General features: G+C 38.2%; 1 protein-coding gene across 5 annotated transcripts in view; it reads right to left on the bottom strand.

Moving 5' to 3' along the window:
* PALLD (palladin, cytoskeletal associated protein) overlaps positions 1-20,605 on the bottom strand; it is a 195,647-nt gene that overhangs the window by 30,083 nt on the left and 144,959 nt on the right. For 4 of the 5 annotated variants that reach the window (XM_065633184.1, XM_065633185.1, XM_065633187.1 and 1 more), the window contains one exon: positions 7,254-7,949. The exons of the other annotated variant lie outside the window; for it this stretch is intronic. In XM_065633184.1, coding sequence (XP_065489256.1) covers positions 7,254-7,949 — 696 coding nt within the window. The remainder of the gene's footprint in view (positions 1-7,253; positions 7,950-20,605) is intronic. 5 annotated transcript variants of the gene reach the window in all.

Here is a 20,605-nt window from a genome sequence, read left to right as displayed (position 1 = left end):
CGGAATTGCCAAAACTCAGGCGTCTTAATTCACACACAGAGATTTTTGACAGCAAAGGTTTTTGCAACCTTGGCTTGGGTCTCCTTAGTTTGGAATCTTTGCCCTAACATTTGTTTAGAAAGAAGGCCAAACCAGCAGTACTTTTCATGTTTTAATTACACAGAGCACACGCTGGATGCAATTCCCTCTTTTCCTATGTACCTTTTACAGTGTAAACAAGGGCAATAGGCTGGCCGTTGTTATCCTTCCAAGAACAAATTCCTGTTTGCAGCCAATATGGCTCAGTTTCACAGAAATCCAAATCAATTCTCTGGTACTGAGGTAATGAACAGTAACTTGATTTTTCCTTTAAACTGACAGCCTTCCAAAAATACAGCTAATTCCTGCCCATTTACCACGTTTCACTTACTGTAAGAACAAAGTTACTACAAGCACTGTAACAGGTCAAACTTTGAAGCTGCAGATGCATATTAAAATTGTTTTAGTCTGATCTTGTCATACACACTGTGGAGACCAGGAATCAGCTCTGTTCAGCAATGTGACCTTACATGCATCTGAATTCAGGGAATGCCTGAGGCACAGACCTGACTAAGGCTGACTTGCACTGAATGAAACAAAAATAACAAAAGTTCAATTATTTCTACCACCCAAGAAAAAATTATGAAACTGTAGTTGAAAAAAATAAATATATCATGCCTCACCATTGGATAGGATCAAGACTGACATAAATAATATATATTTCTGAGCAAGTTTTAACCTTCTTCATTATTAGACAACACAGAACAAGTCAGCTTTTTCATTCTCCGTTTCAGTTGCTTCCCCACCAGACCAAGTTATCCCTCTGCCTCATGCTGCACTGGTTACCACAGATATATAAGTCCCGTTTGCTTCTCAAAAGATGTCCACATATTTGGATACTAATTGAAAAAATACTACCTATTTTGTAACTGGTTGTCTTATCCGATTGTTACCAGCATTATGCTAGAACTGATGATCAAGAAGAAAACACTAAAGCATTGGCTGCTCCTGAATGTAGAAAAGGCTGGCACAGACCTCACAGTCCCGAAATCTTGAGAAGGTACAGGTAATTGCCAGAATCACGAGAAAAACCTACACTGGACTGAGAAAAGTTACCACATCCAAAATATTAACCATTACTCCAGTTGATGAAATGCTACTGATTAAGGTCTCCATGACTATCAAGCACTGTACCTGGCTTTTATATTCACAGACATTTCCGGGGCATTCAGATCTGCTTAAAATAAGGAAGTTACAAAATTAAGTCCTCAGAAATAAAAAAATCTGCAGACCAAGAAAGGGTGCAAAGCGATGGTGCAATTTGTGTTGAAATAAATGAATTGGTACAAATAGCCTCTCTCCCTTTCCAGCAGAGAGATGTGTGCACTAATTCTCTTAGTTAAGTTCACTTGTCATCTTACAACATTTTAAAGTATCTGTAAATATCATTTAGAAAAGGAACTGGATAAAAACATCTTGAAAGTTATACTTCCAGATGCCACGATTGTCAGGATACAGTAGGTCGGTTATTTTCGCTCCTGTCTGTGTGTCTCCATGTTAAATTCTTGACCTCTACTTTTGAGCAACTGTAATTGATTAGATCTGGGGCAAAACCTGGATTTCAAAGTTCAAGAAGAACAAACATACATTAATCATATTTCAAAAACACTGTTATGGATATGTATTTTATGATAGTCACATGCATGTACATAATAAAAAGGTGTTACATCATGCAAAAACAAAGCCCCCAATGTGAGCTGTTTCTGAGCAAAATCAATAAGAATTGATCTGACATCACAAATAAAACATTCAGGTGTTGGTCTAATAGGCACAAGTAGTATCCAAGCCATGGGAAAAGGAGGTTAAACACAATCAATGAAGAAACTTCACACAAAAATGGTCTAGTGGGCAGAAGCAATAACTGAAGAAAAATTGGAGTTGGGAATTAATGCAAAACCTAATATTTGCTGGAATTTTTCCAGTTACAGAAACGCTTATCTTCAGATATATTTTCCTGAGATCCAGGGATAACTCCAGGTTATGACTGAATAGGCAGCATATGAAGATGAGTTGAGCTCCCTCAGAAGCAAGAAAACACCCTGACCTTACTTGTCAGTTTGATGTTGGAATTCTTAACCAAGGTACTCCCTCCTATGTATCACTATTTTCACATCAATCATACTGTAAGTAACCTCCGTTTTATACAGTTGTGACAGACATAACTCACAGAAATAGGAAAAGTAAATGTCCAGTCTGCGCAGTACAGCATTACAGTTGACTCTAAAATGAAAGCTGGCATCTGTACGGGGAGACTGCTGAAAGCTGTCAGATAAAAAGATGGAGAAGTGTACCTTTCCTCAGTGGTCACCATCATTGCCAACTAACTCAAGGGACATAAGGCTTACTAAAATATCTGCCTCTGTGCTCCTTGAGAGAGAACTCAATGGACAAGTTGCAGTACACAGCTGCAAGAACAGACCAGCAGCTCTGATGTTGCTATTCTCATGATTCCCACAGAATCCCCTTTAAGATTTGGATTTAAGGTTCTAGAGATCACTGAAACAGCAATTAAATTTATTACCTACAGTGATAAAAGCAGCTTAGTTAATTACATTTTACAAGATACTTTAGATAATCTTGTGTTCAAAGCAATGTTTTCTATTTCCATTCTTTTCCAGAAAGTAGTAAATCTACAGTTTTGCTCTTTCAACAACTCTGTGAAGTCAGGTGGTTTTTTTCTTTTTTTTTTTTTTTTTTTGACTAAGGTAATATTACTGAAGATATCTACTTTAAGAAAAAAGTCAGCTTTAAGGAAAAGTGTCTACTTTAAGAAAATACTGTATTTTTTTAAGTTCCTTTCCAAAGGTTATATGTATAGCTGACAATACGTGTTTTTATACTTAGAAAGAGATTCTATTTCTCTACTTCGGATAACTCCACACCTTTTTGTAGCAAGATTTATACTCTTGTTATTTAAATCTTCTCTAAATAGGGATTAATTTTGTTTTCTCAAATGCTCAGGTAAACTTACCAACGTATGTGCTTACCTAGAATTTATAAATATACTTATTTCTCTTCATATAGATATATATATTTTTTTAATTTTATGAACAGTGAAGACCAGATTCTAGCTCCAGATTTAACTGTGGACAAAACCTCCTCAGTTCCAGGTTTCTGTCACATTAACTCCGTTCCCTGCAAGTCTTTTGTAACCGGAAGCTAATCTGAGTCCAATACACCACCCACCGTAGAGTTTTTTTGAGGTAAAGAAAGACATGAGATTTTTAAGAACAGTATCCAACAATGTTACTGCAGCCAAGTTTTAGCTCAGAAATAACTGACGAGCGCTCATCATTCCCTTAAGTACTTAATTAGCTATGCAGTTCCACCAGCACTTCTCTTCCTGTTTGACAACACTATGCTCTGGCAAGACATGAATTTATCAAATCTACCCCATTAACAACAACAAGAAAAGATTATTCCCAAAGCTTGTTCAACTAATACCACCACAGTTGCAGCTTGAAAGTGTTGGCAGCTACAAAATGGCTAGAGCTTACTGGAAAGATGAGATATTTTATTCAACTGAAACATTTCCCATATAATTGTTGCAAATAGATGCTTAAAATATTTCAAAGTAAATTAGTAGGTATTAACTACAAAAAGCTGCTTTCCATGTTTCAGATGTCCAAATAAAGTGTAGTAAAATCATAAGCAGCTGTTTCCATGATTCAGGTGAGGCTGTAAGACTATATGTTCTAAAAAAACCAAACCAAATAAACCCTCAGTGCAGTGCCTCCAAATCTGTCAACTGGAAAGAACATTCATTTCATCGAACTGGTTTAGATAATGCTGTCACCTCCACAGATTCTCAGGGTCCAGAACTAAGGAAAATGTCAACCCTTAGCTGGAACATCACCATGGTATTTACTGCTCATGGGCTCACAGAGTACAGGCATGGAAGAGATATTTACTTGTTTTATTGGCCATCTTATATATATATTTCTCTTTTCAATAAAAAAAAGATGTGACACATACACTGCAAAGGAAATCCCTGAAGAAAGCTGATGGAGGGAATGTTTGGCTCCATGAGGAGCAAGGAAGACTTTGCTGGTTATTTGTATATAATCGGTTAAGTTCCACGGTGTCTTCCCTTTTACAGAAATCTTCACTTGTGCTGCTTTTGATCATCTCCAAACCCAGACTGTCTCCACTTGCAATGTTTATTGCTTTATCTATATTCTGCTCCTATCACAAAAACAATCAGAAGAAAATGAGAATACTGCCTATTAAGTGCTGATTCTGTTGGTCATGAAAAGCCATTGAAATGTACACAAAAATGAACAATTATTCAATAAACTTCTCAGTATATCAAGATGCCTAACTTCTAAAAATAGTCTGCAGAATTTCTTACTCTGCCAAGCAATGTTTTCTGGTAATTACAAGAGACTATGACTATGTTTTCTTTCAGATATTTGGCTATTAGTGTCACAGTACCCATGCCTGGGAGAGAAAAGAGTAAATCACTATAGTAAAAAGACAATATAAACAAAATCTAAATAGCGAATTGCCAATCCTGAAATACACACACCAAAAAAAAAAAAAAAAAAGACAAGAGAAGAGAAAAGAGCTATGAAAACACTGAAAGCAGACAGGAAAACTCTTAAGAGCATTTCATCTACTAGAGGCAGTTGATAAGAAAGTGTTAAAGTATCTAAATGCAATGACAGGTCCAAGTCTACTTCTACTGAGGTTAAAAATCTAATAATAAATCATAAAGTTATCTTCTAAAGGGGAAATCCTACCACTTCATACACTATATTTGCGGTTCCCATGAAGGGCATTTCAAACTCTGCTTAGTTCATTTTCAGCAACCCACTACCATATTCTCAATATCACCACTATATGACTGATCAAGAAGCGCAGAAAAAAGCTAAATGGTTTGACTAGTGTTTTAGATGCTGAACTGAAGCAAAACTTGGAAAGCTCCCATTCATTCTTGCACCCAGCCCCTACAGCACACTGTCAGGAAACAGTATCATCCTTTTCTATCAATGGCTCTTGGAGATGTACCGAGATGGAAACTATAGGCTGAGGTTGTAAAATACAGTGAGTGATCACAAACTACAACATCTCAGAAAGACAAATGGTTCAAGAAAAGAAGATTTGCAATGATGGAGCAAAAGGTGATGGAAAATATGCAGAAAGTGAAGGTGAGGGGAATAAAGAACTGAAACTGTAGCACAAAGCAGAAGAGATCAAAAGCAGTAGGTGGACGGGAGGCAAGGGGAAGAATTACTCAGGAATGGTATGAGAATGATGGGAAAAAGAACGATTTACTGAGCAAGACACATCAGACATTAGTAACCTACACAGAAAATGAAAAAGGAGAGAAGGAGAGGCCAGGGAAAAATTGGTATCAAAGATACATAAGAAATAGTGTGGGCTTTTTGTTTTTCGTTTTTTTCCTTTTCATTATTTAGTACATCTTTTACCATGTTTTAATGCTATAATTCAGACGACAAACGCTCATTGTGTGTAGATATATAAATGCACATATGTATATATACATAAATTATACACACATCCATTCAGTATCGTTAACACGATCCAGCTCCCATCTGGAGTGCATTTCCTGAGGGAATGCAGGCCAAACAGCCCACCACCTCAGCCTCAGCTCGGAGCCTGGGGCTGCCGCCTTGTCCCAGGGGGGACAGACCCACCATCAGTGCACACCCAGACTGGCTGCTGGCCACGGGGAGGTGAGGGGTATGGCGAAGTGGGGAGCATCCATGCAAGAGTTCCCTCTCTCTGTCCAAAGATCGAAGGGAATGAGGAAGAACACAGCTAATGCCCCAAGCAAGAACGCGTGTACATGAATGCAGCATAAAAGGGAAAGAGGTTGCTCCCAACATTTGTGGGACACGGCAGAGGCTTGAGCTGCTGCTGTCAACCACACGGCACACAGAAAGGAATCCAGTTCTTACACAGAACTATATAGATGTACCAGAGCCTTTCCTGGAAAATCTGGGCTAACTACAGGCTTCTGTGAGCTGTGGTTTACCTGTCAAGCCATCAATAAATTAATCATGCAACTTTCAGCTGTCAGTATCAGCAGAGAAACTCAGCCAGTGCAAAGGACACAGTAAGACAGAAAATCACAACTATTACGAGTGCAAGGGCAAACTGTACTATTTATTCATTTTTGTCCTAAATCTGTTCTATGGCCAGACACCATAATGAGCCATATGACAGAAATCAAGATAAAGAAATGCTTTTGAAAGCAGAGACATGATTTATTACTTTTGTATCTGTCTGCTTTCTTCCTTCTCTTCCTTTTAATATCTTGGACTGAAATAACAGAAGTTCCCACCGCAACAGTATGTAGCTGAGCAAGTCACCTAGATACTGTAGATATGTTTAGACAAACTTCTAGACAAAGTTATAAATAAGCCTTGGATACGGCTATTCTCATTTTTGTTCTTCATCATGTATCTTTGTTCTCTAAGGATGGAATGAGAGTGTAGTGCCAGTGGAAAGACAAACTGATCTATGACAGGAGCTGACATGCTCCAAAATACTATTTTGGCCTTTAGAAAAGACAAAAGGGGAAAACAAGTACGTGGAGTCGTTAGGGGGAGGGATTCTGTTTGGTTTTGTGCACTGCTTTTCTAAATCCCCTCCTAAACCCTTTTCCAAACTTCCTCAGAACAAAAACTCTAGCCAAAAGTCAATATATCATTATGACCACTTTGTTGTCAGATATATACTTTAATACCTTATGCTTTAAGTATCACAAAGCTATAGGGACTTCTGAACAATGCTCTCTTTACTTGATATTTCTCTGCTTGCAGAAGTAATAGGAACCTAGACTGCATATCACTGAATATGTGACTTTAAAAGAACACAGTCATGAGAAGGGTTTTCTTGGATGTTCTTCCATTGCCCTGGGCATGCAAAGCCTTTTGCTGCTGCTTTCATGTTTTCATCAACTACGATTTAAAGCTTTAGCTTCTCCTCTTTTGTGTAACTACCGTAGGAGTCTTTCAGAATCTCACTTCTGTAAGGGTTACAAAACCCTATCCCATCTCTAGCACAGAGGCATTTGCAAATAATTCATCCACCTCTCCCTCTCACGCAGCAGGTAACACAAAGGACCCTAGAAAAGTATAAAATGAAGCAAGTGCAATAAATCTTCAGTACAGTCAAACTCAAGGAGCTCATTAGCTGATACTTACGGAGGCGTCACTCCTTTTGGGAGGCCTAATGCGTTGACAGAAACGGGCGGTGGCTGGGATGGCAGCATGGAGCTGAGAAAAGCTGCTGGAGACTGGCCGGAATTAGGAAATCTGGGAGTTGGAGACAGACTGTGGGAAGGTGACGAAAGTGAAGGAAGAGGAGGGGGTGGAGGAGGGGGAAGTGGAAAGGAATCACACGCTGGATATGTTGCGGCTGGGCTAAAGACAGGTGGAGGTGGGGGCGGAGGGGATGGAGAAGAAGGAGACCAGGCGTACTCCCCTTCTGGAGCAAACTGTTGAGAGAAAGGGGGAACAGGCACTCTCCCAAACTGTTTCTGAGAGGCAGTTGGAGACATAGGAGAAGGAAGACTGGAAGTAGATGATCCTGAAGACGGAGTCACATAACCCGAGGCAGGGCTGATGTTCTGCGCAGCAATGAACTGCTTAGGCCGAGCATAGTTGAAGGAGCCGGAAGACTGCATGGTTGGGGAAGTATGAGAGTTAAGAATACTCATTGGCACAGAAGAGGTGACAGACTGGCTGGCCTCAAGCTCCTGGAAGGAGGGGGGAGGAGGAAAGGAAGGAGAAGAGGGAGGGTGCTGATGGTGATCAGGGTGCTGCTGGTGACGATGCCGCTGGACGCTTTCTTGCTCCAGACGAATTTGGTTCTGCAGCTGCTGTATTTTTATAGGGTCCCTGTAGGAAGGAAAAATAGACAAAAAGATGATCAGACATGCAGTGCTGGTCGGGGAGGAGGTAAAAGTTCCACTGAGCTATGGTCTAGGGAAGTCAGAAGGCAGGGAAAGTTCAAAGCATTTGCAAATCTTGCATAAACCTATCTCTTCACAGATAAAACATTACTAAAAAAGTCAATTTTTGGAGCTCAAGAAGGGGGGAAAAAAGTATATGCAGAATAGAAGTTAACAGAACCTTCAGTTCTTAAAAAAAGGTAAACTCTAAGACAATTTGAAGATGCTTAGGATATCTTAAAGGAGCAACCCAGACAATGTAGGTAATGGTAAAAGTGCTGAAGTTCTTAAGAAGGTTTCTTTTCATTTCTTGCCTCTTTCATTCAATGGCCCTGTTTCGCTAATAAGCCTCAGCTATTTACTCAGTGACAACTTCAGCCTTGATTTCTGCTGTAGCCTCTGCGGGCCAATCAGACAGACCTAATTACTGCCATGCTTTTAATGAGGTACTGGGAGACAAGGGACCAGCTTCTGTATTGGAACCATCCACGCATCTGTAGATGAGGAAAGAAGATTTCAAAGAAGCATTCGTAACCTAAGGAAATGGTGAACTGAGGTTTCCCATGTCTTTAGTCCCACTTTTTTTTTTTCCAGGCTTTATTCTTAACTGTAGGTTCTGAGACATATCTTAGTAGATACTGAATACAGATCTGCGGAATTGCTAGTTGCAGTACCGTCAATTCAAATGGAAATGAGAATTTCTTTTAAAAATGCTGACGGTCACTAGCAGAACAATAAATACTAAAAAAACTAACATGCAGGGGTACTCAAAACTGTTAATTAAGTAAAAAAAAAAAAAAAAGGCAAAATGTTCAGCGGTGAAGCAAACCAGACTATGCACTGGGTTGTTTGTGTTTTCTTTTGGTTTTTTTGTCCACAACACAGGCGTTTGATTGACATTGAGATCAAAATTAACTGTGTGGTCTGTCATCTTAAAATACATCAGACTGACTTGCTTAAAATTGTCATGTTCCAGCTGGAAATCATAACTTTATCTCAACACTCCAGATGTCCACAAAGTTTCAGCATATGCACATATACCTTTTCTGTATATTTAATATATAAATACTTTCTTATACACAAGTGTGTCATTGTTTATATATAATTTAGGTCATTTAAGCAGAAATTTTAGAAGCTGTCTGCTTAATGCATGTCATATGAATGTATGATTCTGGCACAATACACTTTTGTTGGTAGCAACAACATTAGAAATGGTAATATCATCATATTTTCCACTCTAAGATTAATTTTGATATTCCAACCATCCACATTTCCCAGAAAATGTTTTCTGACAGTAATTCTGCTTATGGTCGCAGGCCAAAGGAGATTGTTTAGATAAGAAAAATGGAAACAAGCTTGTTTAGGACAAAAAAGTGAAAATCAGTTATTTACGTTTAATAGCTTTTTTCTTTTTTGTCATAAAGTTGGTTCAATTCTAGGAACATCAATCATCCCACCAACAACACATATTTCAGTACTTAAAAATATATTGCACTGTCCTTTTTAATTAAATCAGCAACAGGAATATTGAAATGGTGACGTTTACTTGTAAGTTTTATAATTAATTTTTTAATGATGACAATAGAGACTCTAAATCCCTATCAGTTCAACTTTTCACTCAGTAGGACACAGGCTGAAACTTTTTGTTGGATTTTTGCTAAACTATGTAAAAGCCTCCTTTCCCTAAATGGGCTAAAGCAACACAATTTTAGTTCCCATAATCATTTGAATTTCTTGGCTGACGACAGCAATGCTTCAGGTCACCTCTGATTGGAAAGAGAAAGTCCTGTAAGATTACTACTTTCAGCTTATTCTCTATCTTTAGGCTGATTATTTGCAGACCTACTGACCAACACTCCTAAAATTCTTTACAAATAATACTTATTTTATTTTCCATCATAATCACCCCCCAATGATTTTTTATTTATTACAGAGAGACTAAGGTTAAAAAAAATGGGGGGAAATTCAGTATTGTAAATGTTGTACTGAATATAGAATAAGTTTATGTGTCTCCAACATTCCTACGTTTACCCAGAATGTGCTGAAAGCAAGTCAGAGTGTCTTGTCTTAAGACTTTTTTAATTTTCATTGCCAAGTCACATGGCGATGTGCCCAGCCACCAGCATAAAACAAATGACCATCTATGGCCCTGCCAATGGTACATATACTACTACAGCGCCTGCCACTGAGCTGCTGCTGGACCAGCCCGGGCAGAAGACAAGACCAGATTCTGGGTACGTCTGCAAAAGGTTGTCAGGCAAACGTGAGGTTGCTCTGCTCTCACACTAAGCTTGGCTTGAGGACGCAGGAATATACATGGTTGTAAGTCAGGGTTTATTAGTTCAGGACAACACTAATGCCATTTGCAAAGCTTTTGTTCAGCTTAGGGCCCAGACAAAGCAATTGCATGTCTGATTGAAAAATGACATGCAGACATAATCATTATCACAACAATCCATGTAGCAAAACGCATGAAGACCTTCCTAGAGCAAATTTTCATTCTGGTGGTAGAAATGCACGATTCTTGTCTGCAAAGGAATGATCTCCACCTCAGAGCTATTTTTTAGCAGCAGATGCTGCCCTATCCTCATTAATTTCTTTATATATTCTATTTTCCTTTGTAATGACAACAGCAGCGGTGGAAGCTCTGCATAGGATGGTCACTGAAAGTTAATGCTGCTGTGCCACAGATACAGAAAGCCCAGCAGTAAAAATGATCCAAAGGATTTGGTCTGTTATGTTGCCCTCATTAGTAGAGAAACAAAGGCGGCAGTTAAAAAATGTATACAAATAAATCAGGTTTTGGATGAGGTTACAGGAAAAAATTAGTTTAATTGTAATTACATCCTCTTTCCAATTATCTGAAATATGTTTTGCAATCCCAGTGTTTTAAAGGGCACACATGCTTTCAGGGAACACATCAAGTTTGTTTAAACAACAGAGAATAAAACTTATTTTCCATGTGGAGTTTTTGGTTTTGCCAAATAATTAATTATAACAATGTAAGAATGAACACTTAAAAGCAAATTTTTAGTGAATGGCAAAAGTAAGTAATTTAAAAAATCATAACTAGGGTAAAGTGAATATTGAGAAACTTCAGCAACCTGATGAAAAGCAGGGCCAGTAGTACCTAAATATTTTCAAAACTTTTGCTTCAGTATTTGTAACTTTTTTCAACTCCAGATATTCTTCACGAAAGTTTTTCTATGCATTTTCAGATGTTCTAATAGGTATGCTAAAACAGTTGAAGAAACGCAAAGAGTAAAGCAGTAATATTTCAATGGAAGCAGACGTTGGTTGCAACAGAGATGAGGTTCCTGGCCTGCACTGCCTGGGAGAACACTGGCACGCACAGGTTCAGTTCTGGGCACTTGGAACACACTCAGCAAGGTGACGACTTAGAGAGCTAAATGACAGTGAGAAACATTCAAAAGCAGATGTTCAAAGGGAAGACTAGACACATTAGGTTCCTTGGTGGGCAACTGCAGAACACTGTCTTTTAAAAAGCAAAACGCTGTGATTGTATGAGAAAACAGTGGACAGAGATGATCAGAATATTCTCTAAGGATGCCAGTACATACAGCATATTTTAAATTATTCAAGAATTCATGTCCTGAGGTACGCAGTTTGTTTAGATTATAATAGGCTGGTTTATCTTTTTATCCCATTTTCATAATGTTTTTTCTTTCTGCTACTTTCTTTGAATCACATTGTTTTGAGAACTAATAGAGCAGTCCTCAACTTTGTGAACTAAACTGGTAACAGCTATCATCAGGAACCGCAACTCCAAGTCCAGGCCAGGAGACAGGTAGATGGTTGTACATCTCCAAGTCTCAAAAGGACCTGGCTACTGGACTGCAGAGTAGATTACAGCAGATGGCATTTTCAGGTGGTGCAATAAATACTTCATACTGAAAGTTCTCTGCCAGGCTCACTCACAGGCTTCCAATATTCGGATATGTACCAACTTCATTTTTATCTTACATCTCCGGGTTTATAAAGAGCATAAAAAAATATTTTTAAGCACAAAAGTTCACATGGAAGCCTTTATATCCATTCTGTCTTGGGAGAGGGGTTTCTCCAAAGGCAGGGGGATGCTGTCCAAGCCTTGAGAGCAATCAGTCATACAGAAAACATATCCAGGTGGTGTCTACCACAAAGTGTGGTAAGGGCATTTAAGTTTACTCAGTTTATTACAACACAAACCACCGCAGACAAAGAACTAAGATTAAATACATTTTTCTATGTTATAACTTTTTAATTTTTCTGCTTTTGGCTCTCCTTTGTCCTCCTTCTTTATCTTAACAAAAGAAAAAGAGCAAACGGAAAGCAGATAAAAAAAGCAATTTTTGTTTAAAATAAAGAATACAATCAGCCATTAGAATAATCTACCCAGGGAAGTGGTGGATTCCCCAACATCGGACACTTTCAAGATTCATCTGGACATGGTGCTGGGCCACCTCGTCTAGACTGTGCTTTTGCCAAGAAAGTTTGGACCAATTGACACGATCCTTGTGGTCCCTTCCAACCTAGTACTCTGTGTTTCTATTTATCTTACATATGGAAGAAGAACAGGCTCGCTTCTGCCTCCAGTCATTCCTGAGCAAAAACGGACTGGCCTCTTCGCAGTCCTTCCAGCCATCTGTCCCTTGAGCCAGAATTAACCACGCTTAAGCTTGAGCTAGTTTTCTGAATTAAGATTTGAAACCAATGCCCCAAAAACTCTGTATTTGTATCTTGGTGTAACAACTACCCATCTACACTAAATCTACCTTCCAATGAAGATCTAGCTTCTAACTCAATCCTAATGCTTCATAATCATGCCAGAGCTCTACAAAAAGGGAAATAGCCACCATCATGCTGTATTAAAAGGCAAGGGCTCTTCTCAGGTAACACTGACTTCCACGTCAGTAAATATCTATGTTTAGATATATTTTTTTATGTTTATATTTATATATGTATACCATGGACGGAATATTTTTTCATTATAATTTAGTAATATATTAAAGTTGGCATAAAAATTTGTTATACCTCTCTAGCTCCTTTGCAGCCCAACTGGGTGACAGGTATGCAGAGAAGGAATGGAGAACTGGAAGTGCTGGGGGCTGCTGTGCTTCCCTCAGTAAACAAGATTCACAGCGCTTCTGCATCTGTGGCTCTTCAGCAGCTGGCGTGGCAGACTTGCCAGGTAGCTGTTAAGTTACCTCTGAGACACGCTGCTTAATTGGCTTTCTACAGCCACAACATCTGTATTTTACTGGTATAGATGGTACCGTTTTCTAACCTCCTTCTGACAGTTAATATTTCAGAGACCAAAATGCACATACCAACTCATGCAAAATTTTACAGTAGTCACTGATATCTGGAATTGTCCTCTGACAAAATTCCTAACATAATTTAAGGTTTCCCACCAGATTTATCAACAGTTGAGAGTTGTTAAAAATGGAAACAACCTAAGCTAGCAGCAGATGAATTAACAGCTGTACTAAAAATACTCAGAATACAAAGGCAGTTCCAACTAAATTGTATCCAGTGAAGGAATATTTACTCATTTTTAGAAATGTTAAAAAGTACATATATGACAAGGCAAGAAGGTGAAGTAAAGGGAGAAGGGATGCCTCTTTTTATAAAAACTGCGAAGGATTCAGGCTGTATTAATACAAATATATTTACCCAAGCATTAAACTTCCTGATGCTGAACAATCAATCTCCTATATTGTGAAAAAAGAAATGTGGACTGTTCTAAATCCTGCAAGGGTTCACGTTTATGCAAGACTGGAATTATCAGGTCAAATACAAACCCGGGTGGGAAGGAAAAACAAAAATCATCACCAGCCTGGGTTCTACCTCGCAAATATTCAGAGATATTTTTGTCTTTACTAACAGATTTCAGGGAGGATGCAGGGCTGTCATTACAATTTAATCCTTAAGTTGAATAACTGGAGAGCTACAACTAGGAACCATCTCAGCCAGCTGCAACATTTTAACATGTTTATTACTTGCCCTTCAAAGCTTAACAATTTGAAAAATGCAGATTTGTGAGAAATAATATTTTCCATGTTTCGGGTTAATATACAGAAGTGTTTGTAATTAATTTCACTGTAACGTAACACACTTTCAGGAAAATTGGCACGGTGCAACAGTGAACACAGGTACTGTATTATGAGCACACTGAAACTAAGCTTGACCTTGCATCTGAGAAACTTCATACGCACAGAAGATAAATGTAAACCATCTGCATTGTACCTGCGCTGTTTGTGAACTCTCTTGTAAGGAAATCCTGCTGCAATTTGGCTGTTAAAACTTTTCTGTCTATCCTAAATAGTGGCAGTTGCACCTGTGCCCATTTTCCATTATGGCTTGATTATCTGTCAAAGGCATCAAGGTAATTTCTGTACTAAGGAAACCAACAGTAGTGAAAGTGCCAGCATTCAGCAAACGCAAGAAATTCTTTTGGAGACAGGAACCATTTTTCGTCTCTCTATACCATTGCAGGGATATTTTTCAAAACATGCACCAGTGAGATAACACGTTTAGCCTGAGTACAGAAAGAGAGGAAATTGTGCTCTTGTGCACACCATTGTTCCCAAAAGTCATAAAGACACAATACAGCTCTAGTAAAAAGGCTAAACACCATTTCTCTGGTAGGGTTAGATCATAAGAACTAGTGTGGTAGTCTAAAATCTGTCTGGTTTGGTAATTTAGTAGCGTTACTTAACCAGTGCACACACAGGTAACAAGTTTTACAGATAAAGGAAGCAAAACACTGTTATGTTGTTATTAAGAGGTAAATTGTAACAAGCTGTTAATAGCAATACAGGTTCCAATTTACAGCTGAATTGGCTCGATGTGTAGGAAATTATGACTTGGCATGCAGGAATGAACTAGCCTGAAAAAGGACAAATAGGTATTCTGCCTCTGATTGTGCTATAGCATGTGGAATGTTGTATTCTGTGCTGACTGGGATATTCAAAGAAATTATGAGGAAAAATATATATATATCAAAGTTTGAAAAAAATGTACTAGCCTAAAACCAAAACTGAACAGCAAAAATAGGGATTGCCACTCCTTTTCTTCTAGATGTAGTACGATACATTTTCCCACTGCTGGCACTGGAACAGCACATGAGCAGTTGTTTCCTTTTTTATATAAATTTTAAATTTAATACATTTGATTAACAAGATGTTCTATCAATCATCACATTTCATCTACCACTAGCCACCAAAGTTAAGAGATTTGCTTAATTTATGCCTACTCATGAACACCTAGTTACAGAGGGTTTAAAACTGGACCACCATGTTTTCGATATTAATATTCTAATATCTGTCAAGTGTCTGTTCTCTAGGTTGCACATAAAGATGAGTGCTTCATATTACTGAAGTAGATACTTTCAGGAGGAAGAATGAACATCATATTAAAAAGAAAAAAAATATAGTGTAGCTACTGGTTGCCCTGACATTAAAGGTAACACACAGTTGCTGTGTGTTTTTATGAAAATTAAAATTTTAACTATGTTTTAAAACTACTTGACAAAATTAAGTTAGTTTTAAAACTTTAATTCTAGGCCCTTTTACCAGCCATTCTGTATTCACAAACAGTTCTGACATTTGAGCAGGTTGTTGCCTCATGGATATTACCAGTTGACACATCAATAGCACTGAAACTCACTGAAGGTATCCTATTCTTAAGATACCATATGAAAAGGAACCACTGGAAAGGAAACCAATGCATAAAACCTGGTGTTTATATGAAATAAACAAATACATCCGAGATTCTCCCGCTACGACAATATGACTTACACACTTTAGGTGCCAGCACCATTTTAGTATCTTGAAGTTTTAGTACTATACCATTCTTGCTGAAGTCCTTCTATACACACAAAAATAACCCCATCATCAATGTACACTGTCTTTTATGGAAGGAAGAGAAGCACAAGGAAGTAGCAGCAACTGCTAAAGACAGTAATAATCTTTCAGCCTGTTTCTCAAGAGCATTGGAAAGTGAAATATTAAATATCACAAAAGTTGTGAGTATTCAACCAACATAATCCTAACAAAATTATATCTTGTGCTCGATCCAGTGCAGGATGCTATACCCCTGTCAGGCAATCTAGGTGGGTAATCTCAATGAAAGTTATGGCAGTGAAAAGAAAGATACTTAAAAGGACAAATAACTGTGTAGTCACTCTGCATGCTGCAAACTTCCCAGCGTATCTGAAGTTACTGCCGTATTAGGGATTGGTGTCACCCGGAGACATTTGTAGATCCATTGGGAGAAATTTTCCTCCCACATGCCCTCTTAGACAGCCTTTTAAAAGCACTGGTGAAGCATCTCATGCATTAATTGAAGAAATAACAGCCTTTCACTGCTGCTCTTCTGTTGTTCTGTGGCACCTGAAAACAGGGAACAAATAGCTACCCCCTCCATGTTACACAGCTGCTTGGCTCCAGCTGCAGTTACCAGTTTATTCAGATACGGACAAACGGCTTCAGCTTTCTTCCCCGAACAGGCTAGCTGATAGACAACGCTCTGGTTAAGTTAAATATTCACTTTGTGGCAAAGAAACTGAATATAAAAAATAGCTGAAGTGTCCTCAGTGTTCGCACGTGTTGCAGCATTGCACATAAATATTACTGCGCAGAGCTGGCAAATGCTCAATCTCTTCGTGGCCAGCAGACTCTTTGCGGGCTCACTTGTCACAGAGCAGAATGAAAACTCCAACATGAGCCGGCAAGACAGCAGCAACAGAACATCTTAGCAAAATGGAAATACTTGACAGTGTGGCAGATGTATCTTCTGTCAGCTATTGCACTTAATAAACTAAAAAGAACTCTTTGTAGACTTGGCTGTAACAGTAGACATAACTTTAACTGCTCATGTAGACTGACATCATCTTTTTGGTTTATCACATTTTTTTCTATCAGTAACTTTTATTGTATTCAGTGATACCTGCCTGATGAATACTTCTGTCACCTATTTGTATGAGGAACAATCTTTTAAGATGTGGTTCTCCATTCACCTTCCTGGACTAATTTCAAAAATAGAGTTTACAAGGCACTGTCACTTCTTATCTAACCAGACATGAGTTTGGGTTTTTCTTTTTAGAAGGCATTTTCTCAAAGTATAAAAGAGACAAGAAAAGCTAGGATACTCAAAATGTTGCTAAAGCACCCTTAGATATGCAGAGCTACTGCTTATTACAACTTCATGATAAACATAATTATAGTGAAGATGTCTTAGGCAAATCCTAAGGACTAAGTACACTTGCAACCTTACTCTGTGACTGAATTCTACACCTCACTGGAATGTCTCCATTGCTTGTTATAAACCCCAAATTTAATACCTACCAGTAGAATTACTGAGCAAAGGCAAAATCCACCCATAATACACAGATGTCACTGCAGTCAAAATATACTTTTAAATATTCAGAATATATTCTGCTCCTGAACACCTTGAATAGACCTGACCAGAACTAATCACATTCCTTATCATCACAAAGAGAAACAAGGTAACCTGAAGTTACACACTTTTGGACACAGCCGCTCAACTTGAATTAGTTACTTGCACTGGCAACACACAATTCCGAAATATTATTTCCCTGGTAAACAGATGAAGAGGCTTTACAGTTAGAATTTAACATTTTTTTAACTGCTAGCTAACTGTACAGTGCATTGTTCTGAAAAGCTTAAATGGAATACCTTACGTATACATGATGGAGCAAGTAATTACTTTTGTACCTTTGAGTGAAAATACATTCCATAAAGATGATTCACTTTAAGTGCTATTTATTTCTTAATAGATCAAGTAACCTTAAATATGGGAGCCTTGTGCAGTAAGGACTTACCTGAGTTAAACTGTGCCTTAAGTGATGTATAATGACATAAAAAAGGGCTTGTACAGGTAAATTTTGTAATGATAAGCACTTGTCAGTGATTCCGAATGGCTGGTCCTTTCTCTAAAACTGTTCTGAATCTTGCTTAGCTCTCAGTGAAAGGAGTCACCCTTCTTACCCAGAGAAAGCAACAGAGAGGACCAAGTTTCATTTTTGCTAAATAAAATAGTAACCAACCTGGTGACTGGCCAAAAACAAGGAAGCACGTAGACTGGCACTTCTCCTAAGAGGACAGTAAGGACACATCTGCATTTGTGCTTTAGCTTGTGTGAGAAATGTACTTTTGAAGCAAATCTCCAACTGCCTCCACTTGCTTGTTCTCCAGTTTGCACCCTGAAGAAGCCTCTCAAGAACATGAGCTGATTTCAAAGAATCATAGAATTGTTTTGGTTGGAAAAGACCTTTAAGACCACCAGGTCCAACTGTTAACCTAGCGTTGCCAAGTCCACCACTAAACCATGTCCCTAAGCGCCACGTCTACGTGTCTTTTAAACACCTCCGCTTCCCTGGGCAGCCTGTTCCAATGCCTGACAACCTTTTCCCTAAAGAGATTTTTCCTAATATCCAATCTAAACCTCCCCTGGTGCAACTTGAGGCCATCTCCTCTCATCCTATCACTTGCTACTTGGGAAAAGACACTGACACCCACGTCACTCCAGCCTCTTTCAGGCAGCTATAGAGAGAGACATCCTGTCCGGTGAAGTGAGAGTAACAAACTCCAGCCACTGATGGGCTTTGATCCATGAGACCAGACTAGAGCTAGTCCAAAGTGAAAAAGCAAAATCCCAAACTGACTCTGAAATGTGTAGTGTAGATACCATGCCTTCAGCATGCTTTTGCACTCTACAGAGCCACTTTTGTTTCTGTGTACTAGTTGCTAATGTAGGCAATACATACAGAGTAGACGTATAAACTAGCATGAGGTGTCTAGCTAAACCATGCAATGTAGAAGGCATTTAAAAAAGAGTGTGTACGCCACAAGAGACTCTGGCTTCCTATTTTATGTAAGTTGCCATTTCCGGGAAGTTAAGCACATATCTTGCTAAACAAATATGCTGAAAATTAAAGTCTTCCTTTAATTTTTAGGGTTTCTTAAAATATTTTTATATGTGTGTATATATATATATCTCACATTTATGTATAACATATTAAAAATAGAGTACCCTGCATATTATTTAATGTTTACACATTCAGAGACATTGTATGGACTTGGCCTAGACAGAAGTTTTACTATTTTATGTGCTGTAGTACAGATTATACTATTTGTCTGCTGCTGACCTCCAGAATACAATTAATTCTGTTCCTTCCTCCTGCCTCCAGTAAAAACTGCCCAGATAAAACAAACATGTTTTATTTGTCTTCAGTTTGATCACAGGGTAGTTTGCAAAAGCTAGTTACAAATAAAAGTATATTCCTCAAGATTTAAACCCATTTTTCTGATAATTATGATTAAAGATTCTCTCTTTATGGACTCATTATTTTGATGACTCGTGCACCTTCTTAGACCGGAACTGATCACTCTTTGAGAAATAATATTGGCCTAGAAACAGAACACGTACGATTTGAGGATCTCAAGTTATATTTTCCCATATTTAATTATTGAGATTAGACTGATGTTAAAATGAACATTCCAGAAGGGATGATGAGAAAAATGGTTTACCTATTCCTACAGTGAAAGGCAATTTAGTTTTTCTTGAGCAATAGCATTTTGTGTTTTATCCTTATTGAAAAAAGTGTAGTGTAACATTTTAAGTCTGCACAATACATTTCCTTAACATAAGTAGAATACTCAGATTACATTTGAAAACTACTGGTAAATCACTGTTAGTTAAATTGAAATGAAAAAAAAAAATCCATGCCTTTTTTCCATGATTGTTTTTGTTTAAGTGTTAATGAAACATAAAAGTATCAGTACAAGTTTCACACTGGAGTTGAAGCTAAATGTGTGTCCAACCTTCTGTATCTCGACAGCTTGGACTCCAAGCTACCCTTTACCTCACAAACAGCTGAGATAGAGAGAAGAAAAATCTTATCTGGCTGAGATTTGATAAACAACCTGTAGCTCCATATTGAAAAATGTAGTTTTGGACTTGTAGGTAACTTCAAAAATAGAGAAATTTTGACAATAATAAAATCGCTTCTTTCTTGTCTGTCTCCCTGCCTCTTTCCTTGGGCTATCACCACCTCCTCACCACTCCTTGGGAGCTCCGGCACTACCTACAGTGTACAACAGCAAGACAAGTGACTTCAGCTTCTACCTCACTCCACGTGCTAGCTCCTCTAGAAAAGCGTGCTTTGCTCTTCAGAAAATACGGCCTAAAATACCCTTGTCTTCTACATTTTTCTACCGTGAACTAAAAGATTATTCCAGCTGTCAGAACCTGCATGACTCCTGTGTCTCTGAGCCAGTTTAGTAAAGCTACTCTGAAGTCACAAATAAAACTTACGCAGTACCTTGATCCTGTTTCTCATTTGAAGGATTACTCTATTCCTTTTCCGTTTCAGGGAGAAACCTCAAACACAGCACTAAGCACAAGAGTTACTCAGTAACAAAAGGGTTTGGACACTTTGAGGTCAGCTAATTTCTAATTCATATAAAATACAATGGTAATTTTTGCAGAATAAGGAATGATTAAATGAGAAACCAAAAAGCTAGAGGCACATGAGAGTGTTTTAAAATATTGTAGGGGTTTTTTTTGTTGTAGAGGACA

This window comes from Caloenas nicobarica, chromosome 4 (genome assembly GCF_036013445.1).
Source record: "Caloenas nicobarica isolate bCalNic1 chromosome 4, bCalNic1.hap1, whole genome shotgun sequence".
Classification (NCBI taxonomy): Eukaryota; Metazoa; Chordata; class Aves; order Columbiformes; family Columbidae; genus Caloenas; species Caloenas nicobarica.
This window is presented reverse-complemented; position numbering and strand designations above follow the sequence as displayed.